At 36.5% G+C, this 25,257-nt stretch overlaps 1 protein-coding gene across 1 annotated transcript in view; it reads right to left on the reverse strand.

The window, feature by feature from the left end:
- Window positions 1-3,398: 3,398 nt before the first annotated feature.
- LOC124797968 (tyrosine-protein kinase Src42A) overlaps window positions 3,399-25,257 on the reverse strand; it is a 203,542-nt gene continuing 181,683 nt past the window's right edge. The window contains exons 2-8 of the mRNA XM_047261136.1: window positions 22,527-22,648; window positions 19,223-19,386; window positions 14,170-14,338; window positions 13,804-13,962; window positions 12,512-12,690; window positions 7,039-7,195; window positions 3,399-5,036 (exon numbers count right to left, since the gene is read on the reverse strand). Of these exons, the coding sequence (XP_047117092.1) occupies window positions 4,828-5,036; window positions 7,039-7,195; window positions 12,512-12,690; window positions 13,804-13,962; window positions 14,170-14,338; window positions 19,223-19,386; window positions 22,527-22,648 (1,159 nt within the window). The 3' untranslated portion in view covers window positions 3,399-4,827. The remainder of the gene's footprint in view (window positions 5,037-7,038; window positions 7,196-12,511; window positions 12,691-13,803; window positions 13,963-14,169; window positions 14,339-19,222; window positions 19,387-22,526; window positions 22,649-25,257) is intronic.

Raw genomic sequence — 25,257 nt, forward strand, 5'->3', positions numbered from 1 at the left:
AAACTTTGCCTACTGTTTGCTGTTACTGGTCATTGGCATTGGCATTGCAGCATGGAAATTCCTGTTTAGGACTACCATAAACACTGCTCACATGCTCTGTGAAGTACCAGAGAAATACTGGACTTTTCCGATCCATCGTATACACTACTGCCAAATGCTACCTTCCTTTTGGGATTCCACTATCAGTGAATCAGTGGAAATTTAAAGACCTGATTAATTAGGATGGCAGTTTTCAAACAGATATAAAATGGCATCTTGTCAATGTGAAACTCTGGGTACTTGAAGCCAGTACCTTTTTGAGTTTTTACCCAATAAAGATGATCAATTTGATATTGGTAAAATGAACTTTCAGTGGAGAGGGCCACTATGTAATGCACTAACGAATCACACATGTGCCAGCAGAGTAATGAATTGATGAGCTCATGTGCTCGGTAAATACCTGCAGGAGGCCACATGGCTCTGCTCCTCAATATCAAGGCAGCAAGTTAGTAAGATTTGACAGCTGTCCCAGAATGTAAATACTGGTTCTGTGTTTACACTATTTCTCACAGTTAATACTTCATTCATAAGGTGAAAGGCTGGTCTTTGTTCAGCTCTTTTTATATTCTGCAAAGCTTTTCCAATAATTATATTAATTGAGCAAGAGGAAAGCAATATTTGAAATTCCAAATGTGAAGTTACATGAGAAACTAGTCAATATATGTTAGTCATTTGTTCCTTTGTTTGTGGGGTTAAACTGGCAACTGTGAGATAAAAGTTGTATTTCAGAGTTATGTTTTGTGGATTTTACAATCATTATGACACTTCAACATTTTTTTTCTGTTCAACTATCTTGTACATCCAAAGATAGATAACAAGAGAATGAAAAGTACAGGGTCAGCAAAGAGACCTCCTGTATTTCCAAAGGTAGTTAGAAACAAACAAAGATGAATACAGATAAAATATTCTCTTTGTGAACAACGAATACAAAAATTATGTCCTGCAAATGGTATCCTCCACATTTACAGAGCTTTTCCTGGAAGCTGCCATAGTTTGTGTCATTTCTGGCGATGTGGCAGCCACTTCTTGGATGATTGAAACTTCCTGGCAGATTAAAACTGTGTGCCCGACCGAGACTCGAACTCGGGACCTTTGCCTTTCGCGGGCAAGTGCTCTACCGAAGCACGACTCACGCCCGGTCCTCACAGCTTTACTTCTGCCAGTATCTCGTCTCCTACCTTCCAAACTTTACAGAAGCTCTCCTGCGAACCTTGCAGAACTAGCACTCCTGAAAGAAAGGATATTGCGGAGACATGGCTTAGCCACAGCCTGGGGGATGTTTCCAGAATGAGATTTTCACTCTGCAGCGGAGTGTGCGCTGATATGAAACTTCCTGGCAGATTAAAACTGTGTGCCCGATCAAGACTCGAACTCGGGACCTTTGCCTTTCGCGGGCAAGTGCTCTACCAACTGAGCTACCGAAGCACAACTCACACCCGGTCCTCACAGCTTTACTTCTGCCAGTATCTCGTCTCCTACCTTCCAAACTTTACAGAAGCTCTCCTTTGAACCTTGCAGAACTAGCACTCCTGGTAGAGCACTTGCCCGCAAAAGGCAAAGGTCCCGAGTTCGAGTCTCGGTCGGGCACACAGTTTTAATCTGCCAGGAAGTTTCATATCAGCGCACACTCCGCTGCAGAGTGAAAATCTCATTCTTGGATGATTGCTTCCTGTACTACTTGCAGGGTTGTGGGGCAATGTTAGTACAATTGAGCCTTTAAGTGTCCCCAAAGCAAAAATATCAAAAAGTGATAAACTGGGTAACTTTTAGGGCCAGACAATGTCTCCTAATAGAGATAGAAGACTTCCAGGAAACAACTTCCTCAAAATTTCTAGACAATGCTGAAAAGTGAGAGTTGTAGCTCGATATTGTTGGAACGAGACTTCTCCTTCTTCATGGTCCCCAACACACTGGTTTAACTTAGGACGGAAGAAGATCTCCATCAACTGACAGTTGCAATTCAAATTAACCATAACCATTACTCCATTGTCTATGAAAAAATACTGAACCCCTCACATCAAGTTCAGCAATGGCATGCCGAACTGTTACATGATGGCTGTGAAGTGGTGTTTGGCAAAGTTCCTAACAAGTGGAAATGAGACTCAACAGAAGAAATCAAAACAGCATCGGACAGAATGTTCTGAAGAATTTCCTCACACACAGCTCTACAAATTTCAAAATCTCTCTTACTTAATTCTTGGAGAACAATAATTTTGTAGGGGTGCCTATGATGATCTCTGTGGAGGATCCCAATTACATAACTCCAGGACAACTGCATGTTTAAGTCCTGAACATTTTGAAGCTTGCTGGATGGATGCTCTCAAACACACCAAATTTTTCAGAGTTGTTACAGTCCGAGGTCAGCCAGTAGATTTTCTTTTCAGTGTATAACCTGATGATTTAAAATCTGATACCTAAGCTCTACTAGATTTTCTTTCAGGAACAGACTCATGCTGATCAAGTTCAAACCAAATGCTGCATGGTCACTGAGTAGTAACCACAGAACCACCATTACATATATACTCCTCCACAGCAAACACATGATGTTTACCTAGCCAAGCCATTGCGCCTACTGAAACTGACATGTACACCACTATCGATCGATACTCCTCCAGCATCAGTATCCCCAACAAAACTCACACAGTGGCAGTGGACTCTCCAAATACAGGAAGTCTTTTTACGGGAGTCTGTTTTGGGATTTACAGCCACTTGATCAAAATTCAGTGCTATTAAATTGTATATCAATTTCAATTATTCTTTTCTGAGTAAAGATTTCTTACTAACAGCATATAATTAATGGTGGTGAGTAATGAACAAGAAAAGAAACAACATTTGTAATAGATTTATGTTTCTTCATACAATTACACTGTCATACAGCTAATATATAACAAGCACTTTTGAATCGATAATTTTATTTTTAGGAAACATCCACATAAATTTTGTACAAAAAAGATACTTGAATTAAATGCAAGTAAAATAAATCAAATAGGCTAATCTGAGATTTTAAAAGTTGTAAAACACTGCATAAATTTTTGCAAGCTTATACAGGATTACTTTATAAAATGGAAAACATTTCTACTAATACATCTTCACTGCCGAACACACACACACAATAATTTCACAACAGGGACCAAGTCAATCAATGTTCAATGAATAATCCAAAATGTAAACTTTCCAGAAAACTCTTTGTGCGAAAGTGTGCATTAAGTCTTTGTAGCCACTGAGGCTAATGAACATGATACTGACATAAAACAAGCACAGAGGGTTAGCAGGGGGAGAGAGAGAGGGAGAGAGGGGGAGAGAGGGGGAGAGAGAGAGAGAGAGAGAGAGAGAGAGAGAGAGAGAGAGAGAGGAGAGGGAGGGGGGGGGGGAGAGAGAGAGAGACAGAGAGAGAGAGAGAGAGAGAGAGAGAGAGAGAGAGAGAGAGAGAGAGAGAGAGAGAGAGAGAGGGGTAAGGTACCTACCGATCACTACTTTGGTTTGTTCCAGAAAAATAGAATCTGCTCAACAGTCAGCGTCTGCTATTAAACAAATATTTCTCAACAGTGAACTTTGTTCTTTGTAACATGCATACCTATGCATGCATTGTAGAAAAGGAAATCAGAAGATTTGCTTGTTAAAATGAAACAAGAATGGAATTGTACAGCTAGCAAATCACACAAATATTTTACAACTGAATAAAAAACAAATCGTAAAATTTGAATACAGTGATGTAATTCATCTCTGCTGTAAACTATATAATAAACACAACTATTACTGTGATTAGGCTTCCACAAGTAAGTTCTGTGGCTTATAAAAAATTAAAGAAATAATGTCTCAGTTCTATAAGCCCTAAAGATGGGCAACTAGTTTATAAAAATAATATTTACATTGCATAATTACACATCCTTAACAATATAGGAGTATGAGCATTTCAAACATATGTACTATCTAAATATGACATGATATTTTTTTACATTTTATCGATTCACAATTCCAAGTAACATCTAAAATAATGAGTGAGGGAATGCTTGTTAATGGAACTGTTTTCATTTTTCACTTCAGCACTATTTAATCAAGCAACATTCCCACCATAGAATCAAGTCACAATGTTTAAATCAAAACATAAGGACTTGATAATTTTCCAAAGGAAGCGACACAAAACAAGGTTGTTGCAGACACGAGAAAAATACATAAAAGCTATATATTAGGCAGTCTTTCATGAAGTGTGTGTGCTTAAGTAAATAAATACTCCACTATTCAATATGTTTGGCTGTGAACAAATAACTTTTTTGCTCCTGAATACTCTGACACTTCAGCTGGTACTGCCTGACTGTACTGCACTCACTTTTGTAGGTTTAATACTGCAAGTCAGCTGAGGAGCCTACATTTACTTTTTGCAGCAGATAACTGTTTACATCGTAAAGTTCTATGCTCCACATTTCATGCCAATTGAAAGGTACTTTTAACGAAATATATTTCACATTTAGTGATGACCAAAATACTAAGTTTAAGAGATTTCAAAAGCCTCGATGAGCACGGATTTTATGGAGCTTTACTTTTGAAGTAACCAGCAATATATTCTCATTCCTATACCAACAAGTCAAGTCTCTCATTCTCTAATTTACAACTGACAGAGGTACAACCGACCTCTGGCAGAGCCCAACATTAGATGGAAGCATTTCTATTCTTTAACCACCAAACCCGAAACGTTTTCCACAGCATTCAGACAGGGGGAGACAAAAAGTGCATGTGCGGAACCCTCCGTGGCAGAGTGTGCAGTGGCCATTCCGGGAGGTGGGCGCATTCTCAGTATGCCGAAGCTTCCTTGTACTCTGAACCTTCCATTGTAAAGAAGTCTTCCAGTTTCCACTGCAACGTTTCAAATGTAGGGCGTTTCATTGGATCCTTATGCCAGCATTCCAACATTATCTCATACAGGCTATTTGGGCAACCAGGAGGACACGGCATTCGATACCCATGTTCTACTTGATGAAGAACTTCTGCATTTGTCATACCTGAAAACACACACAATATATAATTATACATTGTAATGTTCTTTTTTCAATAAAAATGAACGTGAGACTCATTGCTAGACAAAACTAGATACATTAAGCACAATTATTGAGGAGGCATTGACTCACAGACAGGCATAATGGAAAGATTGCCCAGCATTTAAGCTTGCGGACAAAAAGTCCTTCTTTGGAAATTAGAAAACACTTGTGTTCACAGAACCACAATTCACACACACACACACATGGCCACTGTCTCCCCCGCCACTGTGGCCCGGCTGTGAGTCGGTATCAGGCCCACAGCAACGCGCGCGCGCGTGTGTGTGTGTGTGTGTGTGTGTGTGTGTGTGTGTGTGTGTGTGTGTGTGTGTGTGCATAAGTTTGTGTTTTATTTCCAAAGAAGTACATTTTGTCCAAAAGCTTAAATGTTTAACAGTCTTTTCACTGGCCTGTCTGCAACTCAACAACGCCTCGTCTATGTGGTGAGCAGTAATCTATTCACATTCAATCACGAATTTTCCATTCTAATACAGAAATACTTCACGACACCACTTAAGATGGCAGCAATCATAAACAGAATACAGTTGACACAAAATGTTCAAACATGTGTCGATGTTATACAATAAGTATTGTGGGACAGTCTGACTTCTTTCCATGATTAAGTTATATACAACGAGTCAACACTCAACAACATGACACCAATACAAAGTATTACATGTCCACCAGTTTCTTCATTAATTTCACAAATTTCAAATTAGGCAATTCTTATTATACCATTGACTGCCAATACTAGATTATATCAAAAAGGCTTTAATGATCAAATTAAACTTGGGTATGAGACTAGAAGACAAATCTAGGGATGGGCATTTATAATTAAAAGTCCATTAATTAGCTTTTTCAAATGATTAAATGGATAAATTAATCATACTGATTACCTGTGTCTTCGTAATTGATTATTCGATTAACTGTTATGTACTGTTTATTTTTATTTCCTCCTAAAATTATTTTTTAGGATAGATTGTTTGTTCTACAAAAATTAAAGTAACGATATCACAACAACAGAGCTTGGTTATGGACAGAAGTCCAACTGGCCTATAGGCAGGTGGGGAGCAGAGAAAGACTGACATTACTGAAGAGATGAAAGGGAGAATGTTTACTTATTTCCCTCCAGCAGTGAAAACTCTTAGGTTTGTGTGCCTCATACCAATCAGCAACTATGTCATAGGCAAACCAGTCAGCTACTATGTCATAAGTTACACAAGTTTCAAGGATTGGTGAAAGCACATCACAGAGACAGACGGGTTCACACACACTTGTTATGTTATTTATTTCTGAACTGACACACACAAAAGACTTCATCACACTACTTAAGATGTTGGCAGCACCATAAACAGAGTGCAGTCAGCATAACATGTTCAAATTTGTGAGAACATTACACGATTAGCATATATGGGGCAGTCACACTTCTTTTCCTAGTCAAGTTATAGGCATTAAGTCAACACTCAATAAGCTTTAAAACAAAAAAGGCAAATATAAATAATTAACTGTAAGGACAATCAATTATGTAAAATTAATTTATGTGAAAGAAATAGTGGTATATTATAATGACCACAAGAATAATTATGATTAACTGATTAATAGCAATTAATAATCCATGTCAAAATCTAGTTCTAAGTTAGGGAAAAAACAGCCCTGTTAATTTGTGAACCACCATGTATAAATGTTGTACTGCTTCCATGCTCTTTACTGTTTCTTAAAATTAAACTTGTTCCATTCATAAATTTTTGTAGTTCCTGCATTTCTTCCCATTAAACTTCACTGGCAAGCATTTTTAAATGCTCACACACTGAATGCAGTTAGCAACAATGTGTTCACACACAACCACGTGAAAGATGAAAACTGATGTCGACCCCCACAAAAAGTAAAAGGTGAATAAAAACTGAAGAAGATAAAATATAAAGTTAGTCTTACGATTCTGTGTACATGTGTAACTCCTTTATGCACATACCTGGATATGGGATACGACCATAGGTGACTAACTCAGTGAGAAGTATACCGAATGACCAGACATCAGACTTTATAGAAAACTTGCTGTAATTGGCAGCTTCTGGAGCAGTCCACTTAATTGGAAACCTGGCACCAACACGAGCTTCATACTCATCCTCCTGTACATCAAAGAGGTTTTCAAAACATTAGCCATATAAGTAAAGGTATATCACTAAAAGCAAATTTGTTGAACAGAAAAAATAAATTCATGTTTTGCATAAAAATATGTCACTTAGAAAAGACATTGAATATTGCTACTTGCATTAGCACAATCAATGGCAACTCAAAACAACTGCAGATTAACCTCAAGTTTTCAGAGACAAAGATCATTTCTTTGCAAATAATGCCATAAGATTAACGAGGAAAAATACTACGACAGATATTTTAACTGAGAGTCTAGTTACTCAGGATTTTAAGTCATAAGAAAACAGTGTCATAATATAGAAGAATAAAATACACAAATGTACAAAACATAATGTATTTAGTCCAATTTTCACACCTCTCTTATCACAATATTTTGAGCAACGTCTATTAGCCCCCTCTTACAATTACCTATCTCTCTTTCTCGATTCCTTGGAAACAAGTTCCCCAGCCCTGAATTCCCTCTCTCATGAGGACAATGCTTCATCCTAGTTTTTCCAAGCAGAAAATAAAGTGCTGTGAATACTTCTAATCTGTAAAAATGGTGTTCATAATCAGCCCAGCATGACAACTCCTGCAACACAAAACTCCCCATTTTGATTACCGTCCATCATCACACAAAATTTCTTGACTGCCGGTCTTTCAAGTTCTCCCAGACAGTATCTTCGAACAAGCTACTAAAAGAATACATAAAATTACCGATTATCATCTAACAAAATAGAATTTACTCCATCCTTAAAGTTAGGTTATGTCATATTCCTGTTAAAACTTCTTCAATGCTTAATGATTCAATACCTCTGTTGGGTTCTTCTTCAGGATTCTTCTGGTGTTCCTGAAAAGCCAAACACAGTCGAAGGACACTTTTGTTCACTTATAAAATGCTGTTTCCCAGCCGTTTTCCAAAGAAGTGGAGTAACAATGTAAAAATCTTCAGGCTGCTATTGTTGGGCCATCATCATTGGATTAAATGAATTCAAAGTATTATTGCTATTGTGCCACTTCAGTTTTTCTTTTCCCCTTCCTGGTAGCTGTTTCTATTCCTCACTCACTATTGCCGAGTGGTTTTCTGTGTTAGCGGGTAGATAAAAAGACAGAAGCCGGTAGCCATAATCTCTGTTGAAACTGTACTCTTGCTTCAATATTGCAACTGCTTTGTTGACTTTCCTTCTGTACATGTTATATTCTCTGGCTAGCATTTATGTTCTTAAAATTAAAACTGGTTCACATTCTCCTCGGAGCTCCGCTATCACTGATTTTATATTTTGTCTGAAAAATGTGTGGTGTTCATGCTCTTTGATGTATTTTGTTACTGCACTTCCAGGTGTTCAGGTAATCTTGTTGTAGATCGATGAAGTCTTATCATGTGTTGACTGAAAAGTATAGCTCTTATACAATTCCTACAAAATATTCTGCATATGCTGTTCTTGTTTGCAATGTTGTTATTACCACTTCATTTTATGGGCTTATTGATATAAAGGTCATGATATTCATTGGCCATCAACATTTCCCTAAGGAAATCTGGCGCCAGTCACAAGCTGTATCTGTCACTGATGCGGACTACACGTAAAGACAGTGTTCAGAATGGCTTGCTTCTTGGCTGGATGGTGTAGCTTTTCTATAAATCTGTGTCCTAGAATATTGTGTCTTATATTGATCAAAAAAATTAAGAAATGGAGGCTGACATCACTCTCTGACTCAATGATAAAGCTGATTTTTAGATGAATGTTGTATAGAAAATTCTGGAATTTACAAAGCTTGTCACTGTTGTGTGGTCGTGCAGCAAATCTGTCATCTATATAGAGGAGCCAGCAAGATAGTTTTGGTTCTGCTTAGCTTAATGCCTTCTGTTTGAAATGCGCTACAAAAATGATAATTGCTACATGCAACAAAGGTGAGCCCAAGAATCCCAGTCACATTGCTCATAAATATCTCCCTTATATTTAAAAGTAGCTGAGTACCTAGTGTTGCCTGCTTATGTATTTATTCCAATCTTCTATTAGTCCATCTCTTCCCCTTCCCCACACACTATCCATCTGCTCCTTCCTTCTCTCTCTATCCAGCTGCTCCTTCCCCCTCTATCAGTCTCCCCCTCCCTCTCTATCTCCTTCCCCTTGTCTCTGTCCATCTCCTCCTTCCCCCCCACTGACTGTCGATATTCTCCTCAACCCTTCTCTCTCCACAATATCACCCCCACCCCAATAGAAGATTTTGGTTTTTACCCCACAGTATTTCTTTCCAGATAAGTAGCACATGAACAAAATTTAGCACAAATCGATCCAGGTGTTTAGGAGGAGCTTTTTACCTATGGCTTTACCGGTTTGCATATCAAATACATTCCACACATATTTAAAGTATTTCACACTTTCTTGAACACATAGTTCACTTGTATATCTCCAGCAAATTATGCTCTTTAGTTTTGTTTTCACACAGCTCAATCTTTATGACTCATCTACTGAACTACGAGTCATACAATGACATCATTTTGCAGGGCCCCTCTGTCATGTATGTGAATACTGCCTACAAAACGTGTCACAAATACAATTACTAGTAATGAAGTAATAAATTAAAATGCCACACCTGATGCAGAAGTTTTACTGTACGAACAGTGAAAATGTAGTAAGCGATAAACTTCATCCATTTTGTGCAGGTTGTCAGTGAGAAATGGTTTGAAATTATGTGTAAAGTTTTTTGCATCTCATCAAGTGCTCTCATTTCGAAATAATGCATGAATAAAGTCCAGGTATTCATGTGATGTGAGCTACACGTCTTTTTCACCCCCACCTCCACCATTTTCAAAGGTAGGTGTTTCTTATGCCCATAGTGATTCTTTCCACATAGTAAGTGATATGTGTACCAAGATTGGCTGATATTGATCCACTGGTTTTGCAGGACACGTGGAACATACAACATACATTTTTATAACATGTATGGATTACATGACTGCAAGCATAATTGAAGCAGGTAGCACAAGTCTGGGACAATTTTACTTCCTATGATCCGCATAATACCTGCTTGTTGGATGATAGTAATGAAGATTTGACACCAAATCTCACAAACATGTCAGCTGTGAATACTTTTACTGTGTTGTTTTACTGTTTGTTTTATATGTAAAAGTGATACTGTCTGTTGATAGTTTTCAGCCACCTAGGAACACTAGGGGAATCCTGCGGAGAATCCCAGCAGAAAGATCGAAATACCGAGGATTGAAGTTTTAAGAGGAACATGGCATGGCCTAACAACTCAGATGGTTTCACTATCAATAAGAATGGCCACAAAAGCTTGCTGACATACTCAGCAACAATGGTGTTCCTCCACCCGACTCGTTCCTCCGAAGCTTGCTCCAACAACATCCATTCCTCTTCAGTGAAACTCTCCTTTCTACTTCACTGCCAGCTGCATTAACCATCATCAACATCATTGTCCCTACACTAACGATATTCATGTGCATAGTATGATGCTCAACTCTTTATGACACATTGCTTAACTGAAATCAAACCCACACACTCTTTCCCTCTTACCTTAATTTTATAGCCCGTATCAAAATTACATTAGGATAAATAGCTATGACAGAAGTACTGAGTAAGGTTCATGAGGAAGGCGTAGCATACATTTAGCCAGTGCCACAAGAGCTGTAGATGCAGCAACCACATGTGATTGCCTGACCTTAACACTGCCACTATAGCACTTGTCACTCTCAGTATTCCACAGTTTCAAGAAGCTTCTTGTCCTGTGCGATCTTTTGTTGGGCATTAAGACTTTTGTTTTCATTTTTTACAGTTTCGGGCTAATATTTTAATGGACATAATTCTCTTGATCAGGGATTACTGAATGAAGTAAGTTGAGAAAAGTCATTTTGTGCCACATGCCTACACTGTCACCAACTGTTCTTCATCACTCTAGCACACATTCTGTTATTAACAAGACACCTGCAATGTTAAAGTAGGAGATAATTGGTTTCAGCTTTGAATTTAATGAATAATTTAAAGGTTGGTGCTTCTTAATTAAGTATCTCCACATTAACCACAGTTACCCATACATGAAACCAATGAACTGGCAAAGGCATATGGGCATCCAGTCATTAGGCTGTCACCTTATCACTGGCATTTAAATACAAGAATTGAAAAGGATCCAAATTAATGGTTATGTTGCCAGCACCTTCAGCTGACTGTATACACCAAGAACACACACTCCTACATCAATAACATTAACCACCTGACAGAAAAGAATATTTATAGTTGTTAAAATATGAGGCACAAGTACCTGAGGGTAAGGAGAAAATTCTCATACTCAATGAAGCAGGTAGAAGAAAGAGTGTATCATACAGGAAAAAAAATAATTTCACATAGGAATGAACCAGCCGTTCAAAAGCAGATGAGTTTTGTTTCTGTATATGCATGTACCAGTGGTGTGTGTGTGTGTGTGTGTGTGTGTGTGTGTGTGTGTGTGTGTGTGTGTGTTGTCTATTTCAGAAGAAGGCCTTCTGGCCAAAAGCTTTGTGCCTAGCAGTCTTTTTGTTGTGCCTGTCTGCGACTCAACATCTCTGCTATATGATGAATAGCAATCTATCAAGTCACTATCTGTCCTTATCATCCTTGATTTTCCATTCATTTATTTTATTTCATAACAATTTTCTTTGAATACGGGTCCACTATTGTTGCAATTTTCAAAATGACTCGACCACTGCCTGAAACAGCAAACCTCTTGGTTTATTATCAGTATAAATATTGGATTCTACGCAAAATGCAGCACATGGATATCACTCATATCCATGCATTTATTTGTACAGTTATTTAAGAGGAACATTGAAGCATATATGAGTCTGTTCTTTCTCACTGCACAGTCAACACATTCAACACCACTTGAAATAAACATCAGCTTTTCCTCTTGGGCTGAGCAATCAATACAGAAGGTTTCTACAAGAGTGGAAAAATTTTACAACAATTTCAATGTGCAATTGTGTTGTTAAATCAGGGTACGGAACAGCCAAACACAATGTTACTGACGAAAATTTCTGAGAGAAACCCAGAGAAATCTACGTTTCAGTCCTGTAAGTAGACTACATAAAACTTAACTCTAGAGCCAGTTGGAAACATTTTTTTTTTCTGTGTAGCTGGGTGTTATGTGGTTAGGGTACACATTGACATTACACACAGACAAATCTTAATCCAATACATCTGCACAAGCACATGTAATATTTTATGAGAGAACATGTAGCAATTCTGTTATCTGCATTTGCTGTAAATTACAAACCAATTTAGAGGAAACCTTCCATTTAAAAAGTAAAACATCATTACCTTTATGAGTCTCGCCAAACCAAAATCAGCTATTTTAACGATGTTTCCATCACCAACCAGAACATTTCGTGCCGCCAAATCCCTATGGATGTAGTTCTGTGATTCCAAGTATGCCATTCCTGCTGCTATTTGTGCAGCCATATCTATCAGCTGTGGCAACTTCAGAGAGCGTCCTTTCCCTGGAAGGAGGATACCGTCTCGCAATAACTTTTCTTTGTTGTCACTTCACAAGACATTATCTTTAAAAATTAGATGCAGTGAAAAACACTGTTGATGAAATGTTATCAATTCATAGTAAGGATGTTATGGCTACAGTATTTCACAGTTTCATCTGACTGTGCAACGAGGGTGGTGTGAAGATAAGTGGATTTCTCACATGCAAACACGTATCTCTTCGCAGAATACTTTTATCCTACTCTCCAGTAACCAATTAGTTCCACTTTTTGTGCAGAGTACTGCGATGTCAAATACGTAACATAATATTACATTACATTACAACTGTTACCATCCTTCACAGTGACTAGATGGTGATGAGAGTTCAAAACGTGTTATATCAACTCTCATCTGACAGTAAGTTAACTGATTACCATTGTGATGTCAGGTTTCCTAACTTCATTGATAACTGGTGAAAAGATGATTGTTAACAAGTTACAATCCTGTTGAATGCAAATTTGTCCACAGGTTAATACTTCCAGCACTTAATGATACTCCTTCAAAAGTGGCAAGAAATGAAATGTGACAACTACACAACTCACACACTAATCCTCCACATCCATCATATTCACAAAATTTCTCTCTTATGATTTCCTGAGGAAAACATTAAATGTTACAAAAAATTGTGATACTGAACTAGTATCGCAAAGGAATAGATAAACTTCAATAACTGAAAATTAGGAGGTATCAATGAAGATCTATGACATAAGATTACAATTGTCTGAAGCATTGCATGCAACATCTCACGTGCAACAATTTGAATATATGATTAATGTGTTTGTACTTTTCATTTGTATGATCTCATTAATTGTTACTCTGTACAAAAAATACAAATTTCTTAGACTTTAATATATTTGAGTACTTCTTGTACCACAAAATGACAATAAGGAAATAGAAAGTCCTTGGTATAATGTAAATGTTTTTCAAACACAAATTCAGGTACTACCATTGCAGCCCACATGTTGACTTCTGTTTCAAAAAATACTTTACATTTATCACATCCCATTCCTTTATAAAACAGTTTTAGCCAGGTAAATGTATAGATTGCACTACAAAGTATTGATAGCACACATATTTACCTTGCAAATATTCTAGCAAACTTCCATTCTTCATAAGTTCAGTGACAATATATATGGGTTCCTCTAATGTGCACACTGCATAGAGCTGAATTAATTTATTGTGTCTTAGCTTCTTCATAATATGAGCTTCCGCCATAAAATCTTGCCCATCCATGGTTCCTGTAACACCATTACTGTAATCAGTTGTCATGATATGAATAGAGAAAATTGTGACTTACGTGAGCTACATATAGAGCATTAGTGACCCTTCAGTTGAATCCTTTTTTTTTATTTTATTTAGTTCTTACACAGCAACTTAAGATAAAAATAGATAACTGAAAGTTACATAATTTATCAAATGTACTCTTCAAAATTCATTCTGTGTACCTGGCTTAAGGGTTTTTATGGCTACAGGGGTAGTGTTGTTCCACAAGCCCTCCCAGACCTCACCAAACTGGCCGTGACCTAACTTGCGGACGAACTTGAGGGACGAGCGGTCTATCTCCCACTGGTCTCGCGTGCTGTGGGACAGACCACCAGTAACTGGCTTCTCCACCTGTTACAATAATACATCAGTGCAAAATTAGTCCAGGACACTATTATGAGAGTCAAATATTAACAAATGGGCACTACCACATTTTTATCACTCAGAAGTCATTCAAGTTCTCTACACTTTCTAAAAACAGAACTTTATCAACAAGACACACTTGACTCCTTCATATGGCAATTCAAATCATGAAACTGCAGCATTTAGCAAAAAGCTCACATTTTTTAAGTAGTTCACAATATTTACTACAGCAATTAAGTAATCTTGCAGTCTTTTCTAATCCAAGAAATGACAATTTATCTCAATTTTTACATTACCTGAAGGAAGTACAGTAATATGAAATGAATTACAAAATTATGGTTCAGTTATTAATTTATAAAAAACTCATCTTGCTAGAAACACAATATAATTTTTGAAGTTAAACCACAATTTACTTTCAAATAATCATAATTATAAAAGCTGACACTTATTTGGTCCTTTTCAACTAGATACTTAAATGTGCACAGATCTCAAATTTCCCCCAAAAATTCTGCACTTGAATGACCTTTTTATTAACAATCTAACATGGCTATTGGTTGCAGTAGTCTTATCTAGTGATTTAAATCCACTGAAAGCTGTTTTTCAAGAAAAAACGGGACAAACATATTTTGAAGTCAAGGTAACATGACATCAAGATGTTTAAGTTCAGTAGCACAAAAATTTGAGGCAGAAGCCAGTTGTCACCAATGTTGCATCAGATGATTATCGGCTTTACTAAAATGCGACCCCATGGACAAAGTTGTAAAAATGTTATCAAGTGAGGCACAAAACAAGATATTTCACTCCTGAAGTAAAGTGAAACCCAGAATTTATTTTAATGTGTGTACAGTATTTGTCACAGAGTGCAGAATTTATTTTATTTTATTTCTTTCTATTATGACAAAAGTTGAAATTATATGTACAAAAGTGTGGCAGTGAAAGTGTTCAAATGTTGTGACAGCAAAAACACAAAGGAACAAGTCCTTTCATTAAAATCAGCTAAAAAATTTGAAATTTTATCAATGAAAAAGAAAATTCCATAACACTGATCAAAAACTGTTGAAGAAAGCAGACCAATTTAAATATTTCAAATCTTCTATATTCTGTAAATAACAATGGTATAGATGTTTATGACTGAAAAGATAAATTTAACATGAACAATATCAACCTAGTTACAATTCTACATTTTGACATATAAGTGATTTAAACATACTGTCATATAAATAAAGAAAAATATCTTTGTTCAACTATTTTTTAAGTACGTTACGACATGACGTACAATTAGAAAGATCCCACGTTCGAGTCCCATTCGTCCAGCACACAGTTATAATCTATTAGGAAGTTTCATGAGATGTAATTCACTGACACATTTCACATCACTCAATGCATGTAGCAGGACAAATCTGTTAGCGGATTAATCACATCTGAAGATGGCAGTAAATCACCAAAACTGGTACCAGTAATGTGAACATTGTAATTGTAAGGTGATCTTCACATACTAAATGATCATCATATAAACAACTGAATTATGACTGTGGTCATGCTAGTGAATACAAATAATCACCACAGATGAGATCAAGTTATCTTCGCCCATAAATGCAGGCTAAGAGTATGATGATGAAAGTTCAAAGTACAAAACATACTAACCAAAAAAATATAATGTATGTGGCAAGTAACAGCAGTATTCTAGTGTTTCCAATTATGTCATCATATTTCACGTAAAACTGATAACACTAGCATACAGATTTGTTTCAGCATATTAATTATTTGGCATTTTCCCAACTGAGTTACTGGAATGAGCTTAGTTCAGTTTACATTCAAGATGTTCTGAAATCTTATGTGGTTCTACGAGATAATTAATTCGAAACACAGAATCAAAAAACTAAATCTCTTTTATTTCCCGTTTTTTGTCTCTTTATTTTCTCAATGGTTTTCAGTTCCCTCTAATTCAGAAAGTCTAAGAACTATGATCTGTCGATCTAGCAACAAATTCTGGTGGCAAAGCATCACAATAAGTCACAGGTCATGAAGTACTGAAATACAGTGTGTGAATGTGTGTGTGTGTGTGTGTGTGTGTGTGTGTGTGTGTGTGTGTGTGTGTCTGTGTGTGTGTTTCTTGTTGAACACCACAGAACAAGCAAATATTCAAATACATACGAAAGTGTGTCTTACACATTAAGTTAGATGTTAATCAAATTTAATTCTAAAGTGATGTTGAGTCAAAAATCAAAATACACTAGTCTAAATGTTTTACAGCACCAGCTGTCTAAAATAACTTCCTTGAAAAGCTGAACACACATTCAGATGTTGGTGAACTAATAGCTTTGGATTTATCACTCTGAATTTGGTATTCATTAATAAAAATGAATAACACAAATTAACTATTGTTATGAAATTTGATTTGTTGACTTGTTATATTGTAACAGTACAGCATACACACACATTTTCAAGCAGAATTTAATAAGGCACAACAAAAATACTTGCTGTCACATTGAGATGAATTGAAAGAGGGTCTACATTAATCTCGAGAAACATTTTTACTTTGCACATAACTGAGCTTGGAAATTTATAACAAAAAGGAAATTGAGAAGATAACCATACTGACTGGAAAGGCAATTCAAACATAAACAACAACAAATACCAAGCAAGCAAAAGGTTTTTATAACTTGAATACTTTGGTCTTAGTTGAGCACTTTATAACAAAGATTCTTTGCAGTCTTCACCATAGTGAGAAAGATGTTGAGACTGCTGTAAGTATTGACACAGACATTCATGAAGATTATTTTAAATCCATAATTACAGACTGTATTTGTTTCTGTACATTGTTGATGCACTGAAGATATTTCTGACACAGTGATTAACCATCAACACACAAATTGAAAGTGCAAACGAATGCAACCAGGCACAACATATGAAATAAAAGGTAACAAATACCTACATTAAACAGATCTAATATGGACTGAGAAGTATTTTGCATAAGCCGCAAAACAACTTTTTATGAAAAATCTAACTTTTATCAAGCAATGTGTGTCTGATGCCACATATTAACACACAACATTCAAAATGTGGCCACTAAATTTCTGCAATGTCACTACAAGGAAAGTACTTTATAATATCTCCACTTCTATACAGAATGAAGCAGCAAAAAGCATATCATCAAGGAATTCAACTACAACAGCAATGTAACAGAGGGATAACAGTAACAAAAGAATCTGATGCAGCTGAGGAATGATTTTCATTCATAGTATAATGGTTCTATGTGCATATAAATAATCCAACAAATGTGGAACAAGTTCACTAAATTAACAAACACAAAGAATAGTGCAAAAAATAGTGGATAACCTCTATATGCTTAGGCACATAATTATTCTATAGTATGGAAATACACAAAAACAATGCTTTTCTAGAAGGTGCTAAAGCAGCAATGTGATATATACAGTGCTTATTTCTCTACGCAAGTGATTTACTGACACCCTAGGCATCCATACATTTCCATTCTGCATTCTGGCTCAAAATGGGCTATAAATATATGCAAGAAGAAGCACATGCAAGTAATTATACACGCAATAACTCCTAACATTCTGTTGAGTGTAACAATGCTACAATAAATAGCCATGATTTACCAAAATATCCAGCAGGGGAAGCAGTAAAGAAAACAAAAGAGTAAATTGGTCCATTGGCACCAAATTATCATATAACACAAAATATTAGATCAGTTTAACAACAGATCCTGTAACTCAACAACTACATAAAATGAAAAAAAAGAAACAAATATTAAGACTGTTAGTGAAAACTAAGCTTTACACATGTGACAAATATTTTTACCACAGTCTTTCCATGATGCCTGCTCAGTTCCACTAATTTTCCAGCAGATTGAGCTAAGAGTGTCTAGAATTAAAATATAGACACTGAATAAATATGTGCACTCAAAATCTGTTAACAATTGATCTTTAACTATTTTTTTACAAATAAATGTCTACAGAGCTTTATCACATCTTGTACAGAAGCCATGCTTTCTGTAAAGAAAATTATTTGCATTTTTGTGACAAACAGAATGCAGAAATAAAGGTATGGATGAAGCACTGATGATTCGACAATATACTGTTTCATTATTTCCAAAATACATGTGACTAAGGTAGTTCTTACATTAATAAATATTGCAATATAGAAACAGTTTACATTTTAGAAAAACACATGCAATGCCAATGAACTGCTGCTCCTAGGTGACTTCATTCAACAACAGCAATAAAGATATCACATAGGAGCAAATGGTATTTATGGCAAAACGAGGTAGAAAATGAAGCAGCTGAAGCAAATTATCTGAGAAATTACTGCCAAGTTTATTTCAGCTTTCATCCACAAAATCAAGTTATAAACGGTATTCCATTTGAATACAGTATTAATGAAGACAACTGAAGCAAAAGAATTCACACGAAAACAAGACAATCTCAGTCCATACAAATACCTTACCAAAATATGCGAACATGCCTTAATAATTTTATTTCTCAGAAGTGCAATGTAAATGTTTCTACTTTTAGATACACATGCACTAATAGCCCGCACACCGAGAACCAAAAATATAAAGTTCTTAGTCATTACTAACATAATCCTTAGTGCACTGAAAACTTAGTAATTCTGAAAATACTGGTCGATCCATTTTAAGCAACATTTTAAGATGAAAAGCAAGATAAACAAAAATGTCTGCAGAAAGAGCTTCCCTGTTATATTACTTTTTTCTGTTGCAATGATTTTTATAACAAAAAAGAAAAAAAAACAGCCAGCAATCTTCTAAAGAATTATTACTGAAATTCACATAAATTTTTATGCACCACACAATGCTATGCAGCAGGAAAAGGTTTTGAAAACATTACTTACCTGAATGCATGGTTTCCTAAGGTTCACACACAGTCCATCTGCATCCTTGCTGTAGTGTTCTACAAGCTCTTGCAGAGTACGGAATGCTGTGCGACGAGCGATGAAGAAGCCTCCCTCATCAAGTTGCCTTATTCGATAGTGCTTAACAGTATCCCCATCCCTTACTGTGAATGGAGTAAACCAAACAAAATCACATCATGTATTACAAATTCATGTAAGCACAATTCATATTACAACACTTACAGTTACAGTACATGAGAAGCAACTTCTGACTGCCTAACCATACTTTGTTTATAATATTATGGATTAATAACTGCTTCTGAAGGGATTTACAACAACCAGTTACTATACAGACTTTTTGGCACACTCCTCAGTCGATAACCAAATTTGCACGTTTTTACAGACCGTAACATGAGAGTCACATTAATTACACAAAACAGAACATTTATATTTCATTATATGAAAATATTTTATAGTAATACTCTTGTAATACACTACGAAAGGAGAATATGTTAACAGATTCAAAATAAGATGGAGAAAAGCATTCTTTTAATATAGTACGATTTAGGACATCTTTCTAACAACTCTAAAAGCATCAGCTCCGAAAGTGGTAAGAGAGAGAGAGAGAGAGAGAGAGAGAGAGAGAGAGAGAGAGAGAGTGAGTGTGTGTGTGTGTGTGTGTGTGTGTGTGTGTGTGTGTGTGTGTGTGTGTGTGTCAGGTGGCAGACAAATGACTCACATCTGCGAGCAATGCAGTTCAAATTCCATTCTTATTTGACCATTTTTCTGTGGTTTCTTAAATTGCTTAGGGTGGAGGGTGGGGGGCGAGGGGACTTCAAAAACTAAGTTACACATGTCTTCACAACCTGAGGGCATTGTACAATAAGAGTGGTGCATTGTCGGAGGAGAGTACATGTTTCTGAGTATCTTGCAGACACAGTTCTGGACAACAGGTGCATCATATTTTGCAAATGAAATTGTGCGACAGCTAGAAACATACTCCAGAGTTGAAGTACATGGGACAGTACGATTCTTGTGGGCAAACAACCTAAATTATGCACAGATTCACCATAAAATTCTGGCTGTATATGGTTAAAATGCAATGTCATGTCCAGCCATTGTGAAATTGGGCCAATGTGTCCAAAGCCACGCATACTCACATGGGTGGTGGTGATCGAGAAGGAAGACTGTCGACATCAACCACAGATGACACTGTTCGGATGATTGAGGAACTGATTCTCAATAAGATTTCCATTGTTGATGACCAATGAGACGATTTCTATCATCGAAGACCTTAATGACTGGTAGAATGTTCCTTCCATTGTTATCAGGTACTTGGTGACTATGCTGAAAAACAGTGTTATGTATTTGTGTGCAGCATTCAATAAAAGATACTTGATCTGCTGTAATAATGTGGATTTATTTTTTGAAGTCCCCTCACATAGAGCCTTCGAAGAATACATGGTGTCTTCCTTCCCCTATCTATTCTTGTGCTCCATCTTTAATGACTTCGTCAACTGCTGCTGTAGTCTTCAGTCCAAAGACATGTCTGATGCAGCTCTTCACAACAGTCCATCCTGTGCAAGCCTCATCACTTCTGAATAAGTACTACAACCCACATCCATTTGAACTTGCTTGCTGCATTCACCTCTTTGTTTACCTTTACAGTTTTTACATCCCACACTTCCCATTGTTATCAAACTGACAATTCCTTGATGCCTCAGGATGAGCCCTATGACCGATCGCTTCTTTTGCTATAATTTTCCTTTTCCCCCACTTCAATTTAGAACAACCTCATTAATTATGTTGTCTACCCATCTAATCATCAGCATTCTTCTATAGCTCCACATTAGAGGAGCTTGTATTCTCTTCTTGTTTGAACAGTGTATCACTCATGTTTCAATTTCCTACAAGGCTACACTACAGACATGTACTTTCAGAACAGACTTCCTAGCAATTAAATCTATATCCAACGGTAACAAATTCATTATTTTCAGCAATGCTTTTCTTGCTTTTCCACTATGCATTTTATATCCTCTGTGCTTCAGTCATCACCAGTCATTTTACTGCCCACATAGTAAAACTCTTATGTTAATTTGTCTCTTTCCCTAATCTAATTTCTCAGTATCACCTGATTTTAATTCAGCTACATTTGATCACCCATGTTTTACCATTATTGACATCTTATAACGTCTTATGCAGATATTATTCTGTCCATTCAACTGCTCTTTTGTCACTGGGGTATGGAAAGCAGTCACTTTAGTGCAATACTGTGCATTAGAAAATCAACATTTCACCTCGAAGGTGATTTTCAGTGATGAAGCTGTCTTCTGTTAACTAGAAAGGTTAACTGCTACAATGTGAGACTGTGGGGCACTGAAAATCCTCACAAAATTGTGTGCACAAATGAGATTCACCGAAGGTTAATGTTTTCTGTGCGATGTCACAGACGTAGCTCTGTGGGCCATTTTTCTTCTGTGTGAATTGATTGTTTCCACAGTTGACTGCCCATTTCCTGAATTTCATCTTCCAACAAGAAGGGACACCCCTTCATTGGGGCATCAGTGTTCGTCACTGCCTAAAAGACAAATTTCCTCACACCACCTAGATTCGGCTTCGTGGTGTAGATGATGTGGTTTTATCCTAGATTGGCCACCCCAGATTGCCTGACCTAAAACCTTTCTATTTTTTTTCCTTTGGGGGTACATAAAGGATTATATTAATGTACACCCCCCCTCCCCCACACACACACACACAGCCAAAAACATTGGAACAGCTCGAGTATGCTGCAGTGATAACTACTGAAACAATGTTGCTATATAAGGTATGGAACAAACTTGACTACCGCTTGGACGTGTTTGAGACCAGAAGGACACTTGCAGAACATTTGTACAGTACAAAATGCGAACTTTATGAGCTTATTGTTCTATAATGCTTCAGTCATATTTGTGCACAAGTAACACTTTGGAAAATACAGAGCTTTGAAGACGAATGAATCACTTGTAGTAGCCTTGTATGTCTATATAACCAACATTTTGTTTTTCAAAATTGGTTAAAATCCAATTAAACCACTGATCTTTCACAATGTAAATCAGTTGTTAAAAACTTCAGTAATGTGTGAGATAAGCAAGTCATGTGCCAAATGCAATGATGAATGCTTATCCATCTGTACCATAAAAGTAGCACAGGAACCCAGTAAGTGCTGATAACAGATACTGTTAATTTTTAAAAACCTACACATGTCAAATGTACACAAGTACAGACACGCAAGCAAGTTAGAAAACTGAAGTAGACTTATACACACCAGACAAAGAATAATCATTGCGACGACTCTCAGAATCTCTTATCAGAAAAGCACCGTGGTCGTTCTCTGGTAGCAGTAATTTCTTCTCCGCTTCGATTCGTTTTATTTTTCCAAAATACCACCTGCAAAAAAAATTCACAAAATTAACACCAGATCAAGATTTAATAATATTTAATCATATGTCACATACAAATATTGTTGATCTCTATCCCTTCTACATATGATCACCCACTTAAGATTACAATGATAGTTATAGCTTTCTAGAAAGAAAAAAAGTGAAACATGAAACTTTATGTGCTGTATCTTTTAACTAGATGGAAAGTTTAACTTCTTATATTTCATAACAGAAGCATTATTAGAATTACACTCAATAATTTAACTTGGCAGAGTCACATACTACTGAAAGAAAGCTGCAGAAAATTATTTGACATACACCACACCAAGACTAGAATTCCTACTCTTTCAAATGTAATTTTCTGATATTCATCCGTCAACTATCCCATGGAAAAATACCTTCAAGACCTGCAACTATGTACAACTAATAAAACACCAGTAAATCCCCAATTATTTAATGAATCAAACCTCCCTGTATTACAAATGAGTCAACGTGTTAAATGTTTGACATTAAGCATGTGAGCAAGTCAAAGTTTAGAAAAGGTTTAAAATTGTACTTAAAGTTTGCTGGGTGTCACTAAGTGCTCTCATTATGAAACACTGGATAAATATAGTGTCTGAGTAACTTGTACTTCATTTCAAGCAACAGCAAGTTTTCCACACATCTCAGTATTTATGACATCTTATAATCTGACCTATGTGTCGCACAATGATGTAATTTTTGGATGTATATTCAATGAGACATGCAGATACAATCGGCAAAGTGTGTTCAGAACAGAATCAACAATAAAGAAGTAATACATTAAAACTCATGGCAGCTCACGCAAAATTTTACCAATGTGCTACAATGTGGTGGCATATGAAAAAACTGTTTGAACACATTTACATTTTATAACTAATAGTTCAACACTGCGAGGAATGGAAGGAAAAAAGAAAGAAAGAAAGATGAAGAAGAAGAAGAAGAAGAAGAAGAAGAAGAAGACGAAATCATAGCAGCAAGAACAGAAACTGAGCCGATAAACTACCAGTCAGTCCACTTGACCATTCGACCAGGATGCCTTTACATCAACTGCTTCTCAAAAATCTCCCATACTCTACATTTGCACATTATGTTACATGCACTCTAAAAGAAAGTACTGAGCTAGTGCCATGAGCAACGTAGCTCTCATCTTGGGAATGGATGACATCATATCAGAGCACGTGCAGTCAAAAACAGACAGCTGCATCCCCTCTCTGAGTTGCTCGTAGCATCACTGACCTTCATTTCAGCACTCAAGACCAGTTTCTAGTTATTGTACAGAGTGCAATAAAACCTTTTTTCGTCCATTTTATTGGCATATCATCATGCATTTGAAGGGAATTTTAGAGTGATATCTATAGTGTGCTGGAACACATTAGCAGCTGATGACAGGCCGCCATTTGCCATGTCCGATACTGAATGCATGAAGAGTGAGACTGTACCAAACAATGAACTTTTTCTCCTTTTATCATTTTGTGGGCACTATCAGCGAGAAAAAGTTTCTTTTAAAGTTTGTAATTACGTGTAAAGTTTGTTGGAACTCTCAAATACTGGATGAATAAAGGTATTTGCAAGCCATCAGTTCACTGCCTTAAGACATACATACAGCCTCTAATTTTAATAGCTCACTTCCCACATTAAACTTTTAACATATTATTATAGCTCTTAATGGCTAGATTATGATGGCATTTTAAATTTGTAATTCAGTCACTAAATGTGAGATATTGAAAATGAAATTTTATTGCCCCTGAAAGCCATTAGATAGGCATCCTGCAACTGGTTCCGAGTTCCAGGATAGTCGCTTCGTAATAAAGATATCAAGACAATTTTACCCCAAAAGGAGTAAATCATTTGGTAAAAACAATTTTATTTTCAGTCACAATCGCAAGTAATTTTTTCAATTATGACAGATTTTTATGTTTAAGTCACCTTCAGGTAGCCAGTTCTGTTGTGACTTGTGATACATTTGGAACACTGACTTCAGTACTTTTCTACTGCTAACATGGCTCTAATAAAAAGTTGATAAGCAGGTCTTAATAAGAGAATGGATTACCATTCTGTCAGTATAGTTGATGCGAATAAAAGCAATTTAATTCTACTCCACATTTTCAAAACCTTCTCCAAATATACAAATGCTGTAGGAAACATCCTTATTTTCTTCAAAATCTGCCCTGCACTATTAGTCCCAGCGCTAAAATTCCTTCTTGAGTGCCCAGATTCTCCTGAAACCAAACTGGTCCTCTCCTACTTGACTATGAATTTTCAAGTCCATTCTTCATTCAAGTACTCTCACAATTTTTTTGAGTACGTGATACTCGTCTGACAGTGCAGTAATTTTTACACCGGGCAGTATGGTGTTAATAGTCTCATCAGGTAGTAGTTAGTGACATATTACAGTTTTTATTTGTGGACATGATGGACATATCCTGCTTTTGATTTTAATTGATGTTGTCATGTTGGCATAATTGTTTTTATTCCATTCAGATCTGAAGATGGTCATCACAGACTGAAATCCACAATAAATTACAATGAAGTGACATATTCATGGGACGCCTCCTAATATCGTGCCGGACCTCCTTTTGCATGGCACAGTGCAGA

Source organism: Schistocerca piceifrons, chromosome 5, assembly GCF_021461385.2.
Source record: "Schistocerca piceifrons isolate TAMUIC-IGC-003096 chromosome 5, iqSchPice1.1, whole genome shotgun sequence".
Lineage (NCBI taxonomy): Eukaryota > Metazoa > Arthropoda > Insecta > Orthoptera > Acrididae > Schistocerca > Schistocerca piceifrons.